This window comes from Megalops cyprinoides, chromosome 19, assembly GCF_013368585.1.
Source record: "Megalops cyprinoides isolate fMegCyp1 chromosome 19, fMegCyp1.pri, whole genome shotgun sequence".
NCBI lineage: Eukaryota > Metazoa > Chordata > Actinopteri > Elopiformes > Megalopidae > Megalops > Megalops cyprinoides.
Genome location: NC_050601.1, coordinates 4,629,516 through 4,650,638, shown reverse-complemented (window position 1 = coordinate 4,650,638; position 21,123 = coordinate 4,629,516). Strand labels below are relative to the sequence as shown.

At 52.0% G+C, this 21,123-nt stretch overlaps 2 protein-coding genes across 2 annotated transcripts in view; both read right to left on the bottom strand.

The window, feature by feature from the left end:
• Positions 1 to 37: 37 nt before the first annotated feature.
• trap1 (TNF receptor-associated protein 1) lies at positions 38 to 9,931 on the bottom strand. Its single transcript, XM_036552435.1, has 18 exons — positions 9,745 to 9,931; positions 8,999 to 9,175; positions 8,554 to 8,636; positions 8,269 to 8,409; positions 7,834 to 7,905; positions 7,479 to 7,639; positions 7,154 to 7,263; positions 6,333 to 6,406; positions 5,689 to 5,844; positions 5,306 to 5,426; positions 4,820 to 4,889; positions 4,498 to 4,645; positions 3,867 to 4,052; positions 3,291 to 3,429; positions 3,001 to 3,086; positions 2,765 to 2,910; positions 2,254 to 2,326; positions 38 to 2,031 (listed from the first exon to the last, which is right to left on the bottom strand). The coding sequence occupies exons 1-18, from the start codon at positions 9,872 to 9,874 to the stop codon at positions 1,930 to 1,932; spliced, it is 2,175 nt and encodes a 724-aa protein (XP_036408328.1). The 5' UTR covers positions 9,875 to 9,931; the 3' UTR covers positions 38 to 1,929.
• Positions 9,932 to 11,489: 1,558 nt separating this feature from the next.
• Positions 11,490 to 21,123, bottom strand: part of LOC118794065 (histone lysine acetyltransferase CREBBP-like) — a 47,295-nt gene continuing 37,661 nt past the window's right edge. Inside the window, 12 exon segments of the mRNA XM_036552206.1 lie at positions 11,490 to 13,188; positions 13,190 to 13,891; positions 14,252 to 14,533; positions 14,987 to 15,148; positions 16,204 to 16,371; positions 17,325 to 17,490; positions 17,971 to 18,084; positions 18,182 to 18,328; positions 18,664 to 18,814; positions 19,212 to 19,279; positions 19,394 to 19,471; positions 20,984 to 21,040. Of these exon segments, the coding sequence (XP_036408099.1) occupies positions 11,683 to 13,188; positions 13,190 to 13,891; positions 14,252 to 14,533; positions 14,987 to 15,148; positions 16,204 to 16,371; positions 17,325 to 17,490; positions 17,971 to 18,084; positions 18,182 to 18,328; positions 18,664 to 18,814; positions 19,212 to 19,279; positions 19,394 to 19,471; positions 20,984 to 21,040 (3,601 nt within the window). The 3' untranslated portion in view covers positions 11,490 to 11,682.

Below are 21,123 nucleotides of genomic sequence, written 5' to 3'. Positions count from 1 at the left end.
ACCCACATGTCAGATATGATATTTCTTCAAGGAGATGATGTATCAATGGAGGCCAACCAATCAAGAGCAGCAGGTGATACAGGAGACATTAGGGTTTCCTTATTACAGTAGAGTGTTTGATTGACAGGGCAACAGGTCTTAAGTCCCAGAACTGATTGCTTTCCTTCATTTGCCTGGTTGATTGTCCACCTGTGCCTAACTTTACCTCCATACTGGTTTTAGAAAAACTTTTATTCTACACCAAAAGTTTCAGGGAAGGTCCTATGTTAACGCTGTACCATTTTCTGGTGTATTTGTTTTCACTGATCTCTGGTCACTGGGTGTGGCGACTGGGAGGATGTAGTTATTTAACTCCACTGAAATCAGCTCCAGTACTTTAGTCACTTTGAAAAACAGCTGGCACAGGGACAGGGCGCAGGCCTTACCTGGGCCTCCCTGCCTCACCTGGGCCTACCTGCCTCACCTGGGCCTACCTGCCTTACCTGTAGAGACCACAGTTAGCCATTGAGTCCTCAAACTCTAGCGACACAATTCTTCAACTGTCCCCCATTGTGTCTCTCACAAAATGAGAGAATTCATCATTTTCATTAATAATGTGCAGCACTTGCTGTTTAATTTCAGTGGACAATACAAAACACAATCCGCTCAGTGTGTCTTACATCACCTAACCGCGATCCTTTGTTATAATGCAGCATTCAACAACTCTCCAATTTGTCCTCGTATCTTATCTCCATTCTGCAGATTACTAAACCCCGTAAGTTTCCTGATAAAGACCCTAAGACGCAGCCACACTAATACAGAGGATCAGTTCTGGTATTGAAACAAAGACAATATATATTTATGTCAAATCCTTGCAGCACATGATCTATGTACATGGGCTTCTCAAAGCCAAATGGGTGGGCAGACTGCAGTACGGTCAGCAAGACGACAGAGCAGACATATTTCTGGCTTTCCATTTATATGGTTGAACACGGTGTAAAATTCTGTTTTCGCTGATCCTCATGGCATGCGGATGGGCTGAACTGGACAGAGTGCATGGGAACAGCCAATCGGATGACTAATCCGGCAAACACAAGCTTTAGTTTTATGTCTTAAAAAAGCTCAGTATCTATGGTAACTTTGCCGCTGTTTTGGGATTCTTCACATGGGTTTGTAAAGCTGGGCCGCCCACATCCTTTCCGGTCAGGTTCTCGCAGGGTTCAAAGGTTACCTTCCAATAAGTATGGTGTTCAGCCCGAGGGTAGAAACAGAAAATAGGATTCCCAACCCTACCACACATTAGACGGCGGAATGCACTGCGGCCCTAAATGATTGGTTAAAAGCTACCATTAAATGCGCAAAGTGCTGCAGCTCTTTCAATTCCACTTCACATTACAAGCCAGAGAAGATTTTACTCTTTAAAACTGTAACAAAAGGACAAAGAGAAACACCCACATAGACAGTGATGAAGGGAAGAACAAAGGAGGGATGGTGGCAGAGATTCCACCGGATCTGTCCGTATGTACTGACAATGTTGCGCCTGCTGCATATTTCTAATAAGGGGTTAATACAGCCTTGTATTGTGTATTCAGTTCTCAGAAAAAGGGAGAGCCAAAGCAGTCTTCTGTGTTAACTATGACGGCTTATTACAGCATCAGGGACAGGTATCCCCCAGGCCTGCAGGTGGCGCTGTCATTTGTATTCCTGCTCATGGCACAATCACATAAATACTTACATTCAGAGCTACTGTATTTCAAACAAACCAGCGCAGGACCAGGAAGTAAGCGTCCCTTTTTCGCTCCTAATTTAGCCGCGGTGGCCTCTTGTCCTTGTGAGATCGCGTTGAGTCTTCCCAGCCCAGTGGGGGTGGAGTCTTCAGGGAAACGGGCTGGTGGACCATGGCAATGCAGGGGCAGGCTGGACCAGGGGCGGGGCAGGGGGTGGAGGCTCTCAGTGCTTCTCCAGGGCTCTCGTCAGCAGGTCGTTGAGGCGGGAGATCATTGGCCGGGGGTCATCGTTCAAGCCAGCCGCAATCATAGCGTTGTCATAGATCTTGGGGGGGTGAGAAAAGTGTGAATACAAAGCAACCGCGCACACACACACACTCCAACTGAATCCATTGTTACTGGAGTTCCAGCTCACTTACTAGATGACCATGCAAAAAAAAAAAAAAAGGGAAGCCCTATTGAATTCTAAAAATGATTAATAGGTGCTCGGTAGCACAGAGGAATACATTAACAAACCAAACACAGAGTCTCTGGGGGGCTTCAGTACCTGCTCCAGCAGCAGCTGGGCCAGTTCCGGGTTTGAGTCCTTCAGCTCGTGTAGCTTTTTGATGAGGTCATGACTGCGGGTGAGAGACAAGCAGACCAAAAGGGATCATAAAAACAAGACAGAGAGACGGACAATCACAGAATCCACATGATCTCAAACTACTGCCGCTGTGGGAAATCTGATCTCCCCCAACAGTGTCATCCCTGCTCCATCTCCTCTCTCCTTCACTAAACAAAGAACGGTGAGCTATATATGCACCAGTACCTGGACACTTTTCTCCTTCCCTCCTTACCCTCTCCCCCCATATCCCCCATCTCTCTCTCTCTCTCTTCTTCCCTTCCTCCTCCTCCCTCTCTCAACCCAAAAATAACCACAAGCATGAGGAGCCACATCTCTGCCGTTTTGCCTTCTCTCCTTATCCCCCCCTCCCCCCCGTCCTCCATCCCCTCCTTCCTTCTCCCTCTATCCTCCCTTCCCTCCTCTCCCTCCTCTCCCTCCCTCCCTCGCTCACCCAGCGTTGATCTCCAGCGTGGGCTGCAGGATCTGGGCCCTCTCCTCGGAGGTGCGGGCGAGCTGCTGGGTGCGCAGGAAGTGGCGTGCCGCGCCCATCTCCAGCACCGTGATCATGGCCGGGTGTGTGTCCAGCCGGGGGGTCACCTGAGGGGGGGCAGGACACTGTGAGGGCTTTGCTCAGAAGATTCAGGCTACCACATCACTGAGGCGAAAAGGCTGAGAGACAGTGAGTACCTTGATGTTGGTGACTCTGGTGGCCAGGCAGTTCCTCATCCAGGCCATCAGGTCTTCTGCCTGCTGCTCTGTCAGGCGCTCGGAGGCTGCAGAGGGGAGAGAGCAGGGGGTCAGAGGTCACAGGGGCTGGAACTGCTTTCATATGCCTGCATGCTGGGCTCTGACACCATCTCTGGGGTATGACAATCCCCACAGGGCTCACTGGGTTCTGAGAAAGTTCAGCCTGTGTGTGTGTGTGTGTGTGTGTGTGTGTGTGTGTGTGTGTGTGTGTGTGTCTTTGCGTCTCTAACCTGGCTTGCTGTCCTCGTACTTCTCCTCCTTGTAGTGGTCGACCACGATGTCCGTCTCCACGGAGATGAGCTTCTTCTTGTCAAACTCCCGCAGGTGCAGCAGCGTGAGCTCGTCGAATTGCTCGTAACAGAACAGCACCTGGAGGGGGAGGAGCCCACAGGGTTCACCTGGAGCGAGTTCCCAAGGGAACCTCACCTCATCCAATCACATCCCTCATTTCAGTTTATCACTGTGAAATCACACCAACAACCTCCAATCAAAGTGATCCCACATCTGCATGGGGCAGCAGTGTAGCATAGTGGTTAAGGAGCAGGACCGAAAGGTTGCCGGTTCGATTCCTGCTGCTGTACCCTTGGGCAAGGTAATTAACCCAGAATTGCCTCACTAAATATCCAGCTGTATAAATGGATAACACTGTAAAAAAACTGTAACTGATGTAAGTCACTCTGGATAAGAGCATCTGCTAAATACCAGTGATGTAATGTAATGTAATGCATGACTAAGACCCCACAGGTAAATACAGGTGGGTGTAAGGACAGTGTGAAACGTGAGAGGAACCCTGTCCGCTTCCTCACCTCCATGTCCTTCTTCTTCATGGCCTCGAAGTAGGGCGAGTGCTCGGCCAGGTGGCGGTTGGGGGCGCACAGGTAGTAGATGTTGCGTGTGCCGGCCTTCATGCGCGAGCCGTACTCCTGCAGGCTGGTCTGCTGGCCCGCGGGCAGCGTGGACGACTCGAACCGCAGCAGCTTGGCTATGTCCTCCTGCGGGACATGGGGGGGGAACAGAAGCCATCAGAGGAATGCCAGAGGATTAACTTCAGGACAGTTCCAGTGGGAAATGGAACACACGCTGTAGACCTGTGGTGGTATTCTGTTTCCCTCCCGGTGCATTGTGGGACTTGCAGAGTGAAAAACAGCATTGCAGGCACTTCACCCCATTGTCCTCTGTAAGCCTAATGCATAACTGTCAACTACTAAAAGGCAGGTAAAATATGAAAAAAAGAGATTTAGTTTAGATTACTTAATCCACATCATACTGCAGTCATACATACCCAGTGCGCAGGCCTGGATTACCTGTGGCAATCACAATGCCCATCTGACACACACCCTCCCAAACCCTCGCCTTTACTCCCCTATAAGGCCACCTATATGTACATGAGCCGTTCAGCGCTCCGATCCCGTCCCCGTCGCGCCCCCGTCGGGGTACCTTGACGTCCTGCTCGGCGGTGGTGACGATGCCCTCCCTCATGAAGAGGCCGTAGTCCTCGAAGAAACGAGCGTACTTCTCCGGATCCTTCCGGCTCTGCTCCAGCAGGAAGCGGATCACCCGCTGCTGCAGGACGTCCCGGAGCTTCCTGAGAGAGAGGAATGAGGAGGAAGAACGCTCAGAGGACAAAAGAGATGGTGGATGAGGAGCAAGATAGAGGGAAACAGTGGAAGAGGTATAAATGGAGGGGGGAATAAGCAGCCAGAGAGAGAGGGGGCAGCAGTAAGTAGAGATACAGCTACACACAGTAACTCCATCTCACCTGATGAGGGCGCTCTCCTGCAGCAGCTCTCTGCTCAAGTTCAAGGGGATGTCCTCACTGTCCACAACACCTGCACAAAAAGCACACCTTTACAAAATCCTGCGGGAGGGGTCCATTCCATTCCACTGCAAACACTTTAAAGACTGGCAGAAAGGAGTAAGACGCAAGCCTCCATAATTCCAGACTGAGGCTCCAGACAGGTAAACCAGGTGAGTCAGACACATGCAGGTGACTTATGCCTGACTCTCACTGGCCACATTCAGTTGGAGGCGGAGTCTACTGGTGATGATGCGTAAAAGAGGGTGGAGACTCGAGGAGAATGTGAGGTGGGGACAGCGGAACAGAGGTCTGAGCCTGAGGGCGGGGCGTGAGGGCGGAGCGAAAGGGTGGAGCGAGAGGGCGGGGCAAGAGGGTGGGGCAAGAGGGCGGAGGCAGTCAAAAGAGGATGGAGAAGGGTGAAGGGGGGGACAGGGACGGGCGACTGACCTCTGAGGAAGCGCAGCCATTTGGGCAGGATGTCGGTGGCCTTGGTCTGGATCAGGACCTTGCGGCTGTACAGGGACACACTGGAGCCCATCTCTCTGCTCACGTCGAACATGGAGGGCTTCTGTGCTCACACGCACACAAACACAGCATAAGAAAGTGCACATACAGAGACACACACACACACACACACACAGAGTAACAGCACAGAAACTCACTGCAACAGGAACTTTCTGTGTGTACCGTGTATTTATGAACCTAATTGATTTCTATTTTAGTCCCCTTTTTATTAGCTATTTAAAAACCACTGAAACAGATCACTTTTATAACACCAATATCCAACAGTGCTGGAAAGCCGCTGTGTTGCCTGTCCCTCCGGGCCTCACCATGTCCGGCACGTAGAAGATGCTGCGGATGTTGAGGGGGGCGTCGGTGCGGTAGTGCAGGACGTAGCGGGGCTTGTCGTAGGCCTGCGCCACGTAGCGGTAGAACTCCTCATGCTGCCACTCGCTGATCTCCTTCGGGTCCATCATCCACAGGGCCTGGGCAGGAGAGCAGCGTGAGAAACACGCACACACTCAGCGTAAACTCATTCACACACGCACATACCACACGCGCACACACACATACACACACACACACGCACACACTCAGCGTAAACTCATTCACACACACACATACCACACGCGCACACACATATACACACACACACACACGCACACACACACGCACACACTCAGTGTAAACTCATTCACACATGCACATACCACACGTGCACACACACATACACACACACATACACTCGCACCTGCACACACACACCACGCACACGCGAACTCACACAGACACCATGCACACGCGAACTCACACAGACACCATGCACACGCGCGAACACACACACACATACACCCGCCCACAAATATGTACACGCAAACATGTGTACACACACACACAAACGCGCACAGACACAGACGCATATGCACAAACATACGCACACGGCTTAAAAACACAAAAGCTCAGTGATGCTCACCTGCAGCGTGTTGAGCCGTCGCCCGTTCAGGAAGATGGGGAAGCTGACAAAGTTGCTGTATTTGGTGACCACCTCTGGAACAGAACAAATCAGCATTTCATAATGTGGCCACACCCACCATCCCACTGTCCAATAGTATGAGACCACCTTCACTGCACAGGGGTCTGAACTAGAGCAGCAGGTAACTCCCACAACACAAGCTCCTCTGCATTGGGCCAATCACAGAGGGCTCACTGAGGTCTCTGCTGCGCTCATCACCTGCTGCTCAACAATGAGAAAATACCAGCGTTCAGGTAAAGCCATCTGAGCTGAGCCAACATACAGACTCTGAACACTGAGGGAAGCACAGTGCAGCCCCCCTCAGCTTACTTACTGAAGAGCAGTTCATGTGCATTTGGCACCAAACACTCCAAAGTTTATATAAAAGTTTAGATTATTAGGAGTATGAATTTCCATTCAGTTGATACATGAATTTTCTGTGGAAGGTTTAAACCCCACATCTTCTGCCAGGCCTAACACAAAGCTCCGGTTCTTTCAGCGCAAACACCGATTCACTGCAGAAATCTGTCACATCATACGGACAATTAATATCAATGAACGAAATATCATTTTAACTTTTAATTAACTGCTTATCTTGGGCACTCTGTAAGTACTGATGAAAGAATAAAACTGGATTTTCCTCATGTTCTGTTAGTTCACAAGCGTGTGTAATTGATTAGTGAGCTGATGGCTGAAAATTCAGTCTCATCCCTCGAAAGTATGTCTGTTTTCTTCCTGAATTGGATGCAGAAATGCCCCTCCCCTCTCCTAAGCCGGCGCACCTTTGACCCGGTCCTCAGAGGAGAACTCCTTGCAGTCGTCCTTGAGGTGCAGCACGATCTTGGTGCCCTGTCTGACTCCGCTGGCCTCGGCGATCTCGAACACACCGGAGCTACGGCACAAAAGAACAGTGAGCCACACCCACTGCAGCGTCACTGCGTGACAGCCAATCAGAGCAGGACTCTCTTCAAGCCACTTACACAGCATGACATAAGAATGACACTATGTCTGTCATTCCAGACAACTAATCGCATTTCAGCTTTCACGCTCCATTTATTGATTTGCCCCGCCCCCTCCACAGCGTCCCCGTTCCTTCCCCTCTCTCACCCGTCGGAGGACCACTTGTACCCAGGAGTCCCCGGCTCAGCGCACTGGGAGTAGACGTCTACGCGGTCGGCCACCATGAAGGCAGAGTAGAAACCCACCCCAAACTGACCAATGATGGAGCTGCTGGCCTCAGCCTGGTTCTGCAGGGCATCCAGGAAGGCCTGAATGAGGGAGGGAAGAGAGGAGGGTGTGAGAGAAGGGGAGAAATTAAGATTAAGGGGAATGTGTGATAGCAGGATGCAGGGCAGAGGACAGGTATAAAGGGAAGGGAAGGGGAGGAGGTGGCAGAAGATTTCAGGATTTCAGGATTTCCCACTTTCCCTGACTGTGTTAGAGAGGAGACAAGTGCATGTACCTTAGAGCCAGACCGTGCGATGGTGCCCAGGTTGGACACCAGCTCCTCCTGATTCATCCCAATGCCCGTGTCCTAAGGAACAAACAAAGACAGGACAAAAGTGAGGGAAACAGATAAAAAAACCAAAAACGTCACTAACGGATGCTAGGAAACGTCTCCATCCAAGTCGGAAATCAGATGCAACCCCTTAGTAGTATGCATTTCATTTCATGTCCAATACCATTTTCAACCACCAGGTGGCAGAGTGAATACAAAGTGAGAATGATGGAAATCCAGCAACATTAGCTTCTCCTCAGTGTTTTTGGCTTTCAGGGGTCACTTTTCTATTTAGAGAGCAATTCAGCACAAGCACACGAGGAACGTGTTGTTCCGCAGAGTCTGCAGTCTCCCTGCTCAGCCCCCGTTACACCACGCACACCTGTGTTCAGGTGTTACCTGGATGGTGAAGGTGCCCTTGGCGGCGTCGGTCTGCAGGTGGATCTCCATGGGCGCGGTGTCACCCCCTCCGGAGATCAGCTTGTGCCGCAGCTTCTCCAAGGCGTCGCTGCCGTTGGAGATCAGCTCCCGAATGAACACCTTTAACACGGGGCCAATGAAAGGAATCAGCTCGTCATCCAAAGGTTGCGGGTTCAATTCCACAGATAGGGAACCGCATTTACAGCCCCCAGCTCTGCACCTGTGCAAGGCGAGAGGGTCACCACCCTCCAAAGCCCCCCTCACCTCCTTCTCTGAATACAGCGATCTGGCCACGATGTCCAGAAGCTTCTTTGTCTCTGCCTGGAACTCATGTTTCGAAAAGGTACCTAAACAATCCAACCAGAGGGTGGACAGTGTTTTAAAAAAATTATCAATGACAGCACTTAACACGTTCATCATACATTTTATTCTGGTCTGCTGCTTTTCTGTGAAGTACTGTGCCTGGCAAATTATACTAAGGCTTTCTGCAAAAAAAAAAATGTCAGTGTTTTTTTGACATGATATATATATGTTTTACATTAAGAATTCAAAGAATGTCCTCTGTTATAACAGAAACAATTAAATTTGTCTTCTGACCAGGACTTTCTACAAAAATACATCCACTTTCTCCGAAGAAAAACATCTCAGCTTGTATCTTCTTTGCTTGCTCTTAATAAGCCGTTATTTGTTCCAGACCCCGCTCTCTCACCCTGCACGTTCTCCGTGTCGCTGATGATGGTGTGCAGCGCTTCCTCCTCGGCGCTCTCCGCCTGCTGGGTGCTATAGGCGCGCTGGAGCAGCCACTGCGTCGCGATCAGGCTGGACTGGTGGGGGGTCCGCACACAAGGCCCCCTCGCACAGTAACGCGATCTTCCATGGGCCTGAACTGACCGGCACAAACGAACAGGAAGAAGACAACGGAAAAATGTTGGTAGATATGGACATGTCAAAGTTGTGCGCAAGTAGTCGTTATTTGTTTAGCTTGAGGTGCCCACCTAACCAGCTGGACAATTTCTCCTGTGATCTCTGACATGTTTAGCTAACGTTTACTATGAAGACATATACTTTAAGATTCACCATTTCTTAACGTCGATTTTCAAACCGCTCCGACGTATTGTGCATGGGGTCAGTGACCAAACAAGCTCAACAAGCGACCTATGCTCGAATTCAGAGGGACAGGTAAAGACTATCATAGAGTCAAAAGCGTGCAGGCAGGTTAAGCAGCTAGCTAGCTAGCCAGCCACCGGTCTCTTATAAAAGACGACGTCTGACTCATAGGAATGCTAGCTAGCCTGACATGTTAGCGAATATTTGACCCTAACATATGCTTTTAAATTAAATATATCTTTGTTCTTTACCTAACGAGTCTTTTTGTGTCAACATCATTTCGTATCATAGCCGTTAGCGGCAGTGCTTCATTTTATGTCGATAGTTAGCGGTGTGACAGGCAGGTACCTCCAGAACTTATCGGCGATGCGAGAATCCTGCTCCCCAAACCGCGACCAGATGCCGATGACAGAAGCCTCGTACCGGCCCGCTGAGAAGCCCCTAGGCCGAATTTCAAGAGGGTTAGACAACGCGACATGTTTCCTCTCGCCGGTGAGGCTGCCTGACCTAGCCACTCACTTTCAGCGTGCTAGCGTTACTCCGGGCGACCAGGACCCCTTCCAGGCGCGCTGTAGTGACGCAACCTTGGTGACCTGCGCACTGCCTCTAAAGTCCTATACAAAATGGAAATTTCGCCTTGAAACTAATTTCAGGATTTTTTTTCTATTAAGACGACATTTTCTTAAGATCTTAAAGTTCTATTATCCTATTTTTTCGAGGGATCTCTCGCAATTTACTGAATCGTTTGACACCTAGTCACGTGATTATTTAAAGGTCCCGCTATGTCCTCTCTGAAGGTCAACAAACGCCCGCTGCAGCGCGTTCTCCGCTGGAAGTGAGAGGTGGGGACGCTCTTGTTACGGAACTTACGAAGAAGTGCTGGCAGGGTCCTAGCGCTGTACGTCCCAATCAATTACATGAGGTCATCTAGAAGAATTTCTCCCTGAGGAACTGACACCCAACTCATTCTAAGATATTTAATACCTGAAACATGCACACACCATGAACAAAATTAGTATTTTAGGGCACTTTAAGTATATTTTGTGATATCACAAAAATGCATCAGTTGCAACATATTTTTTCTTTACATAGGATTCTTTCCTTACATAGATTTTTTCTCTACATATCTTATTTTCACTCATGAAATCATTTGAACTCCACTGTTCTCAACACAAGAAAACACCACAGAGCACATTTGTCTGTTGCACACAGTTTATTTAACAATATGGTATATAAGTAAGAAATGAGTTATTTTAACCAGTTTATACAGTGATTTCCTTATATTTATAGTTCTTTTTAAACAACCTGCATGATTTAGAGAACGGTTTACCCTCGATTCAAGTTTTCTTTAAGAGGAACGAGGATTGATAGAAGGTTTTCTTCACTCTCTTTATTCAAATCAGCAGTCAAACGGTGATCCCGGTGGGGGTACGCTTAGGGATTAAGTCTTCTGTATGACAAATTTCAGCAATCAAAGGAGAAACAAAGCAATTTTCTACACCTGCATGACAAATTATTGTTCCAGGCCGGTAAGAGTGATGTTTTGTCTGTCTGTTGATAGTGTGCCTGTGTCTGTTAGTGTTTGTGTGTGTGCGTGAGTTTGCATATGTGTGTGTGTGTGTCTGTGTGTGTGAGCGCGGAAGTATACTTCAAGTGTGTGCAATTGTCTAGTTCCTATCTATACAAATGAATACTTAATTCTCCCGCACAGACTTCACAATTAGGAAAGAAAAGAAAGTTCCTCCCGAAAGCATGTCCTTTTGGAAATTGGTACAACATTAGAATGCATCTACCAGGACTGAGGAAAAAGAAAGATCCCTGGCCTAATTCCCCGACAAATTATTTTACAGTCTCTCAACACAAAAATGCTTTTAAGTTTGCAAAGGTACAAAATAAAAAGTATGAATAATATAATGAAATATTCTGTTTCATTAAAAAAAGGCATGAATCCATACCAGAAAACAAAAAAATAAGGAAATTAAAAAGAAAACACAGACCAGGACAAAAAAAAATTCTCATCTGGTCAGAACCAAAAAATATATTCTTTGTGATTTAATTCTTTCTTTAAACAGCATTTTTTTAATCCCTCCACTTATAGGAAGCAACAGCAGTCCCTTGGTTCAGGAAGCCTTCACATTCCCTCGCACTGTTGACTGATTTTCTTCTGAAATCTCTTTAAATTTCATTAAACTTTTTACACGTCAGTACAAAACGTCCTTTTGGGGAGAGAACACAAACGGAGCCCCCCGGAAGCGGAGGCGGTGTGTGTGTTTCGCCCTCAAAATGCTACAATCCCTCCACAAACTTCTCCAGCGTGTCCCCCGTGGCGTCGCCCACCATGCCTAAGTCACTGGGCAGCCCGCCGCGGCCCGCTGAGTTCAGCTGCGGCAGCATGGCGCTCTGCTCCGGCCCGCCCAGGTGTCCCTGCTCCAGGGAGTTGGGCATGGGCGTGGCCAGGCCGGGGTGGGGGGAGCCGGTGTGGGGGGGCGGGGCGTGCTGCGGGGAGGGCTGGGGCTGTATCCGGGGGGAGGGGCTGGAATGTGGCGGCGGCTGCGAGGGCGGGCAGGGGGACTGCACGGGGGCGGGCGAGCGCACCTGGTTGCCGAGCGCCGTGGCCATGGGCTGGCCGGGCAGGTGCGCCCCCTGGGGCTGGCCGGAGAGCATGTGCGTCTGCGGGCTCATGGGGCTGGCCTGGGCCGGGGAGCCCATCTGGGGCTTCAGCCCCGCCTGCTGCTGCTGCTGCTGCTGCTGGAGAATGCGCTGGTGTAGCAGGTTCTGGGACCCGTCCAGGCCCATCTGCGCCATCGGAGGGAGCTGCCCCATGGGCCCGCTGCCGCCCTGCTGCATGGCCAGCTGCTGGTGCTGCATGCGGAGCTGTGAGTAGCTAGCCGCCGCGCCGCCCTGCGCCTGGGGGAACTGGCCGTGCGTCTGAGGCATACCGCCCTGCTGCTGCTGCTGCTGCTGCTGCTGCTGCTGCTGCCGGTGGAGCAGCTGCCGGCGGTACATCTCCTGGAGCTGAGGGTTGTGCCCGGGGTTCATCAGCTGCCCCTGCGGCCCCATGGGGCCCATGCCCTGGGGCTGAGCCTGTTGGGGCTGCTGGGGGGGCATTCCGGGCCGCTGCACGGCCCCCGCCTGCATGGGGGCCAGGCCCTGCAGCCCGGGCTGGGCCCCGTGCATGCCCTGAGGGCCCTGCTGCTGCTGCTGTGGGGGCTGGCCCTGGTTGGCCTGGTACTTGGCGGTCCGCTGCTTGATGAATGCGGCCATGAGCTGGGGGTTGGCCTTGAGGATGTTGAGCACCTGCTGCTGCTGCTGCGGCGAGCTGGGCGACTTGAGCGTGCGCAGCAGGTCCTGCAGCGCCGTGGGGGCGATGGCCCCGCCGCCCATCCTCTGCGGCTGCTGCGGGGGGGGCTGTTGCCCCCCCGCCCCCGGCGGCACCACGCCCGCCATGCGGGGGGGCTGCGCCATCACGGCCCGCTGCATGTGCGGGGCCGGCTGCGTCGGCTGCTGCTGGGGGGCCATCTGCTGCTGGGCGGCCGGGGGGCCCTGCATGGCCCCCTGGGGCCCCGGCGCCCACTGGCCGGGCTGCATGGGCTGCATGACGGCGGGGCCCCGCGGCCCCACCATGGGCATGGGGGCCTGCATGCGCGGGTGGCCCATGGCGTGCCCGTTGAGCCGGTAGTCCTGGTGCTGCTGCTGGGCCTGCGCCACCCGCTCGATGTGCCGGGCCACTTTCAGCGCGGCCAGCGGGGGCTGAGGCTGGGGCGGGGGGGGCTGCTGCTGGGGGGGGTGGGGGCAGGGGCGACTGCTGCTGGTGCAGGGGCGAGGACTGGGGGCCTGGCTTGCCCTGCGGGACGGGCGTGGGTGGCTGGCTGCTGCGGGGGCCGCCGGGGTAGGCAGGCGACATGACGCCGGCGTTGGGCGTGGGCGGCTGAGACTGCGAGGGGAGGGGCTGGGGCGTCTGGGGCGTGTTGGGCTGCTGGTGCGAGGTGGGCGTGGTGGGCGCGGCCGGCGGGGGTGGGGACGGCAGGCTCTGCGGCATGCCCCGCCCCTGCATGGTGGCCATGCGCCGGCGCATCATCTGCGCCTGCTGCAGCCGGTGCTGCAGCTGCTGCTGCCGGAGCTTGTGCTTGATGTTGAGGCAGAATGGCACGGGGCACTTGTTCTCCTGGCAGTGCTTGGCGTGGTAGCAGCAGAGGGCGATGAGCTGCTTGCAGACGGGGCAGCCGCCGTTGGTCTTGCGCTTGCAGCCCTTGGTGTGCTGCACCACCCGCTTCATCTTCTGGCAGGAGGCCAGCGAGCAGTTGGCGTTGCGGCACTGGCAGGCGTGCACCAGCGACTGGATGCAGCGCTGGATGCTGAGGCGCCGGCTCTCCTGCGGACTCTTGGAGGCCTCGCCGCTCTGGCCGTTGCTGTCGTCGTCCAGCCCCAGGCCCCACTTCACCATCTGGTGCTCGTGGCCCTTGGTGTTATAGCAGCTCATGCACAGGTCGAAGTCCTGGGAACCGGACAGAGAAGAAGAACACGAGACACACATCCGTTATTTAACAGTCAACAGGAGCGAGCTGTGATTATCACCCCAGTGGCTCATGGTGCTGAAGCTTTGGTGCACCAGGGTGCTGAGCCATCATGGATGCACTTCTGTTCTTTTGGGCTGGAGTGTCTGCTAAATGAATGTAATACAACGCAACGCAATGTAATGCAATGCAATGTAATGAAATGAAACGTAACAGATGCACCTCTGTTTTTTGTGCTGGAAGCTGCTGTGTATAGTAGTGTCTGCTACATAACTGTGATGTAATATGATGTAATGCAAGGTAATGTGATGTAATATGATGTAATGCATCTGCAGCCGCACCTCGCAGACGGTGCAGTGCCAGCGGGTCTCCACGTGGTTCTTGCACTCGTTGCAGGTGTAGACGAAGCGGTCCTGGCCCTGGTTGTGCAGCTCCACCAGCATGCACATGGAGCTCCACTTGCAGCGCCGCAGCGAGGAGAACTCCCAGTGCTTGTCCCGCGCCAGCGTCAGGAAGGCGTCCCGCCCGTCCATCAGGTCGCAGGACAGCAGGGGGTCGGGGTCCATGATGGGAGGAAGCGTGTTGATCACCGGGCCCGAGTGCAGGTGGATCACGAAAAACACCTGGGGGGGGAGGCGGGGCCACGGCATGTCAATCACCTCAGAAAGGAGGAGAAGTGTTTCTACGCCCACAGAACCAAGCTGCCTTATCACACAGAAAACACATTCCTTTAAGAGCATTCCTCTGAGAGAGACTGCAACAATGACAGCCCGCTTTCAGTTTCGATCCCCTGAGAGACGAGGAGAGCAAGAGTATCTGGTGGCAGTTAAGGATATGCAAGGTCGCAGGTTTCAATGCTAAAGGGAAGTTACCACTGTACAGCTGAGCAATGAACTGCAAGTGGCTGTCCCATCTACAAGCGGCTCAAATGATTAATTTCTTGCTAACCCCCTCATCCACGGCTTCAGCTGGTGTAAGTGGGTACGTGAACAGATAAACTAGGCAAAGCTGCCGTGGATAAGGGGGTCACAGCCAATGAAATGAATTGCAGCAGCAGTAAAAACAAGACGGGGCACCTCCTTGTGCTTCTCCATGGTGGCGTAGAGCTTCTGGGACAGGTCGTTGGCCACGGTGGGCATGCCCGGCTTCTTCTTGTTGGCTCGGCTCACGCTGCTCTTGTTCTTGTTGGTTTTCTTGTTGTTTTTCTTCTTGGCGTTTTTGCTGTCTGTTGGGGTCCCCTGGGGAAAGAGGAAAGGTACTGTTAACACAGAGCACCCTCTGCTGATCAGACATTCCGCTCCATGTGCTGTAACTCAGATAGCCTGCTGCAGGACAGACAGTCACACCCGTGTGCTGTAACTCAGAGAGCCTGCTGCAGGACAGACAGTCACACCCGTGTGCTGTAACTCAGATAGCCTGCTGCAGGACAGACAGTCAGACCCGTGTGCTGTAACTCAGATAGCCTGCTGCAGGACAGACAGTCAGACCCGTGTGCTGTAACTCAGATAGCCTGTTGCAGGACAGACAGTCACACCCGTGTGCTGTAACTCAGATAGCCTGCTGCAGGACAGACAGTCAGACCCGTGTGCTGTAACTCAGATAGCCTGCTGCAGGACAGACAGTCAGACCCGTGTGCTTAACACTCAGTATTCTGTCCGCCACCGATCAACCTTCTTTGCTCAAAGGCGCCACCTTATTATGAACATTCATGAGAGGGTGGGGCCAATGCCAGGGAATCTACAGCTAATACACCAGGCCGTACCAGAACCTGACCCCCCATTACCAAGAGGAATGTCCAGGACACAGATGTATGGAGGGTGGGAGGAAGTGATTCTTCCGCTGACGGTCTCTGCAGTTACAGCTGCTGATGGGAGTGTGAGGCTACGTAAACCTCACACGTGGAGCCACCAAGCATTATCAGCAACTCTGATAAAAGGGGCAGGATTTTGCTATGACGAGCAAAGACTTTTTTCCATTGGTTGACAGCAGTCGGTGATTGACAGCACACAGCAGGTCCACCCATCACAGACCGCGAAGGGCCTTATCCCCCCCGTCACTACTGCTACCAGAAGACCAGAATGACAGGGAACCTCTAACACAGTGACAGTGAGTGGAATATCACAGTGCTCATCAGCAGGCAAGAAGCATCACGGCTCTATAATGGCCAAATAAAGCAGTCAAGTGGTGTAAGTCCTGGTCTATAGACACAAGGATTAACAGATGTAAGACACGGTGGAAAGCAGCGTTCCTGCCCGCCGCGCTGTCTCCCACTGCTCCGCCTCTCCTCCCTCACCTCTGGCGTCTCGCAGGAGGCCGTGTTCTCCTCCTTCTTCCTCTCCTCCTCCTCCTGCTCCAGCTCCTTGATGCTCTCCTCCAGCACGTTGGGCCAGAAGTCCCCCTCGAAGTAGGGCAGCTCGTTAGCGCTGGTCAGCCTGTCCTCCGTCGCCTGCTTGAAGATGTCCTGTCGAAACGCGAAAATGAGAGAGGTGCATTAGCCAAAAAACACCTGTGGGAGTGGTGGGCCACTGCGTCTCTTCTTCTTCACTATACAGAACTTTCTCTGCCATTGTCCCCCAGCGGTGGAATGACCTTCCACACTTCATCCGTTCTGCTGAATCCCTCACTATTTTTAAGAACCATCTAAAGTCACAGCTCTTCAGCACTCACCTGATCACCTGAATCGCTACCATCTAAAGCAGTTTCTTATGTCCTGAACTCTGTTTTCCTTTAGGAAAAAAATTTAATGGTTTAACGCAGCTGTGTCTCTACCAGCTAGCTTGTACCTTGTCTGGCCAACTATCAAAACTTGGTCTTGCAGCACTTCTAATATTGTGACTCTTGTATGTCTTTTGCTTGTGTTGTACTCTGCCTCACTTGTAAGTCGCTTTGGATAAAAGCGTCTGCCAAATGAATGAATGTAAATGTAGTGCGCCCTGGGAACTGACTCTCAGAGGTGATCAAAATGAACACCTAAAGAAACGTAGGGAATAAGGGGCATCATTTTTCCAAATACAGCATGTGTCTGAGTGTGGCGATATGGCCAAGGGCACAACCAGGCACCATTACTATGCAAAAGGTCAATCTGTGGCTTGTGAGCTCACTGCAGGAAGCATGTTCCCCAAACTATTCGGTCGCATGCAACGGGTGAAGACATGCTGCCCATATATAATGTAATACAATCCCCCTCGGACACATCTGACGCAGCTCCCGACAGCTGCCGACACTGATCCATGTTTAGAGGCGATACGAATTTAACATGCACTTTCTCGATGTTTCCAGCACAGTGACCAATCAGAACGGAGCACCGATCCCCACAGGTTTGTAATTTGTACCAATGAGCTGCAGCAGCAGTAATGAAGCCCTCTTGCCTGGGCCGAACAGAGGAGCCTGCAGGCAGTGCGGGCAGAGGCCCACCTTGTAGTCGTGCAGGATCCGCTCGGCAAACGCCTTGTCCAGCATCTTCCTGTACCACTCCTGCAGGCGCTTGGGCTTGGGGATCTTCTGATCCGGAGGGTGGCAGTGGAAGATGTAGTCGTCCCCCTCGCTGGGGGGGCAGGCCCAAATGTGACCCGTCACGTACCTACACGGGGGGAAGAAGGCACTTTAAGGATGGTACCCCTTCAACAGCTTATACATACATTCTGCTGCTGTGACTTGGTCATGGTCATCGTGGCAGGGCTTGAACAGTGTTATGCTCAACCTCACTGGTCTGGGAGTGTTGTCAGCCTGGCTCATTCAACTTGTTCGGATACATTTTTGTTCTGTTGTACTGGATGTTGCTCTGGGTAAGTGTATAAATGAACGTAAGTTAATGTATTGCTGCATACCATGAGTTTCAATCAAATCAACCGATGACATCATACACAGTTATTTTACATAACTCGCTATAGTGCCAACTTTGATAACACAGAATTAAACACAGCCAGCTGGTTGGATTCTCTTCGCACGGCTTCGTGAGAGATAGCGTGCGTTTGAGTCTGGCGGGTCGGCGGGCTGTGCAGAGACGCCGCAGATGGGACGGGGGAGGTGTGATCTCCGGAGAGCCAGCGCGTGAACCTACCCGAGCTTCTTCACGTACTCCAGATACCCGATCAGGATCTCGTGGTAAACGGCGGTCCGCAGCACGCGAGGTCTAAAGAAGTGAATGCTGTCGAGGTACGATATGTACACCCGTCTGTGAGGGGCGGAAAGGTAGGAAAACGGGGTTAGAAAAGGGGATGGCATTCACTTTTCGGCGATTCTGCAGAAAGCGTCGGGCGCGGCCTCGTCACCTGGTGTTGGGGAAAGGACACTCGGAGCCGTACTCCTGGACGTGCATGCCGAAGAAGCAGACGTCCACGCCGTCGATCTCCTCGAAGGCGAAAAGTGCTTTGGTTCTGTAAGGGAAGCTCTCTGCCATCTCGCCCGTGTCCACAAACCTGCCGTAGGGGAACCGAGAGAGAAGAACAGGCCTCAGCATCCACACACAAGCAGAGCCCACTGGAGCTAACTGGGGCAAGCCGAAGAGGGCTTATTTTCTTGTTTTTCTCTTGTTGCCTGGAACGTGTCTGTGAAATTGACATGGCATTTATTGCTGAAACTAAACTGAGGGCTTAATGGTTTCTGTTACTGTGTCGTCAACAGCTTCGCACTGGGGCTGGTGCAGTCAGGCGAGGCTGTGTGGATGTGGGACAGTGGAAGGAGATGTGATGAGGGCAGGGGCGGGGCAGAGCACAGGTACAGGTGCACAGGTGAGTGGGTGGGAGTCCCGCACCTGGCTTTCATCCCGGGTTTGACCTCCACGGTTTTATCGGAGCTGGCCACCACTCGCACGAACACCTCCCCGGCCTCCGGGTGGTTCTGCCTCTTCAAGTACTTATTCACTCTGTCTTCTATGTACATGCCCAGCCTGGTGGTCTGCAGCCCTGGGAAAACACACACATACACACACACACACAATCAGAGCAAAGCCAACACCAGGTCCCAATGCTGTCTGTGCGAGGCAGGCCATCCAGAATTACACCATCTACTGAGCAAACCGAATTTTGACAATCAGTTTTTAATCACAATTTTTCAAAATATACACAAAAATACTTGAGTGTACCAAAGCATCAGAGGCAGGGAAAAGACAGAGGGTCTTGCGGCATCTCAGTAGAATGAGTCCCAGCTGTAACGCCCTGAACGCCCACAGAGGAGGGCGACATGACAGTCACCTACGTCAACTCCTCATTTTTGTATGAAACATACGAAGTGAACATTAAATATGACCTCTATCAGAAAGTGACCCGATGAGGACCAAAGGCTGATTCTAAAAACACTTACTTTTGGCGGCAAACTTGTTCTCCTTCCGTGTTTTACCGGACTTCTTCAGGCAGTTATCACAGATGAAGCTGACAGGAGACAGAGAGAGGTTTGGTTTTTAGAGGCCACCGGTCACTGGCTCGGGACACCTGATGGCATTAGCAGGCCAAGCGGTGGCGAAAGCGACCAGAGGAGCGGCTCACCCTGAGGGCCAGATGACGTCGTAGTGCAGAACGCATATCTGATGCATCTTACGTCCACACTCCTTACATTCAACAAACCTGCACAAGGGGAGAGATGCGGGGTGAGGCAGGAGGGACTGCAGGTGAGCGCTCAGAACGCTTAATTATAACTAATTAATTTGTCTGTTTATGACATAACATAACATGGCAGTACAGCAATCTTCTATACATGGATGAACTCATGCCATTTCCTATTCAAGAGTATATTCACAGGATCTGGAAGATGCAAAAACCCTGCGACTGCCAGCCTATCCACAACTCTCACATATACCTGGAACTGTCAATTTCATGCCCTCAACGGGGACTGAAGTATCATAACTAATTTACAATGTAGCTAAATATATGACTACACTTGCACACATTAGCCAGCTAGCTTTGTAAGAAGCACCTAATGAAATTTTGCACCTTTGTGAAAACAATGTTGACAAAAACAAGAGCTCACTGCTACATAGCTAGTGATCTAGCTTAACACTGGTAACCAGGTAAAATGTCCTTCCACATACACGCTTTTTATTCTTACGTAAAAAGGTAAAAACATGTAACTGAAATAAATCCTTTTATTAATACTCAGTGTCAAACATCACGGCCCAGAAAAGATCTTGTTCTCCCAGCTGAGCAGAAGCCAAGCCAAGGAAGCGAGAGGATTCTCACAGGGCGGTTTGGCACGGTCTGTCTTCGTAAGGCCGTAACCGGAGCTGACTGGACGCATCTTTACAAGCGAACGCGTCCTCTCAAACCCATTTAAATCACCTGCTTTTCCTCTTTAACGGTCCCTGACAGAGTGCTCCCTCCGCCGATGCCTCCGTTAGGAACCCTTCGCGGCCTGCCGAGCTGGCAGCTGGAAGGCTCGCTGGGGGTTCGGCCTGCTCAGGGACGCCGGCGCCGGCGTGCTACGCTGGCTGCGCTGCTGGCAGGCACGGCGTTTCCGCAGCCCGGGTGCCCGGCTACCGTTAGCCTTTAGGCCTGAGCTCAGAGCTGACAGGACCGCGTTACCCCAGCAGCCTGGCATGCGGGCTACACCTGATATCACAGCCGCTCTTTTGATGTTAAAGGACAAGGCTCTTTTTCTCAGGCGCTGTCCCCAGTCTTACTGAGTCTTCCTTCGGGTTTCACCAGACATCCTCTCCGATGCGAGACGTTCAGGTTCTGAAGGCTCTGTGTGTAACATGCATTGTACCCTCCGAACACTTAGTTATGTCCTAATGACGCTGGATGCTACAGGGCTCTGTATGTGCACACATGCGCTGAGGTTTGGCCACAGCATTTTGAAAAGCCTTGCATTAGAATTCTGCTAGTGCACAAGGCTACTTTTCCCACACAGGACACGTCACACCCCGAAGCTGCTCTGTCCCTCTCTTTCCAGCTCACTATTACAGCTGTACATACCGCGCACAAAAACTCACAAGCCGATGCACACTAATCAGTGCCCAGCAGCGAAATGAACTGTAGAGTACAATTCCATCAAGTTCGCTTTCTCTCAAACGGCGAGAGCGGACCGTACCACAGATGGCAAAAAGACACAGAGCAGCACAAGCGAAGACAAATACTTACGGCTCTGGGTCCAACATGTCGTTTTTCTTCTTTTCAAACTGGTCCTTAGATATCATACTGCAGGGAGAGAGGGTGGGTGGGGTTAGCACAGAGCATGCTGACTGGCCATGTCAGACACCCCCCCGTGCAGGTCTGAGACC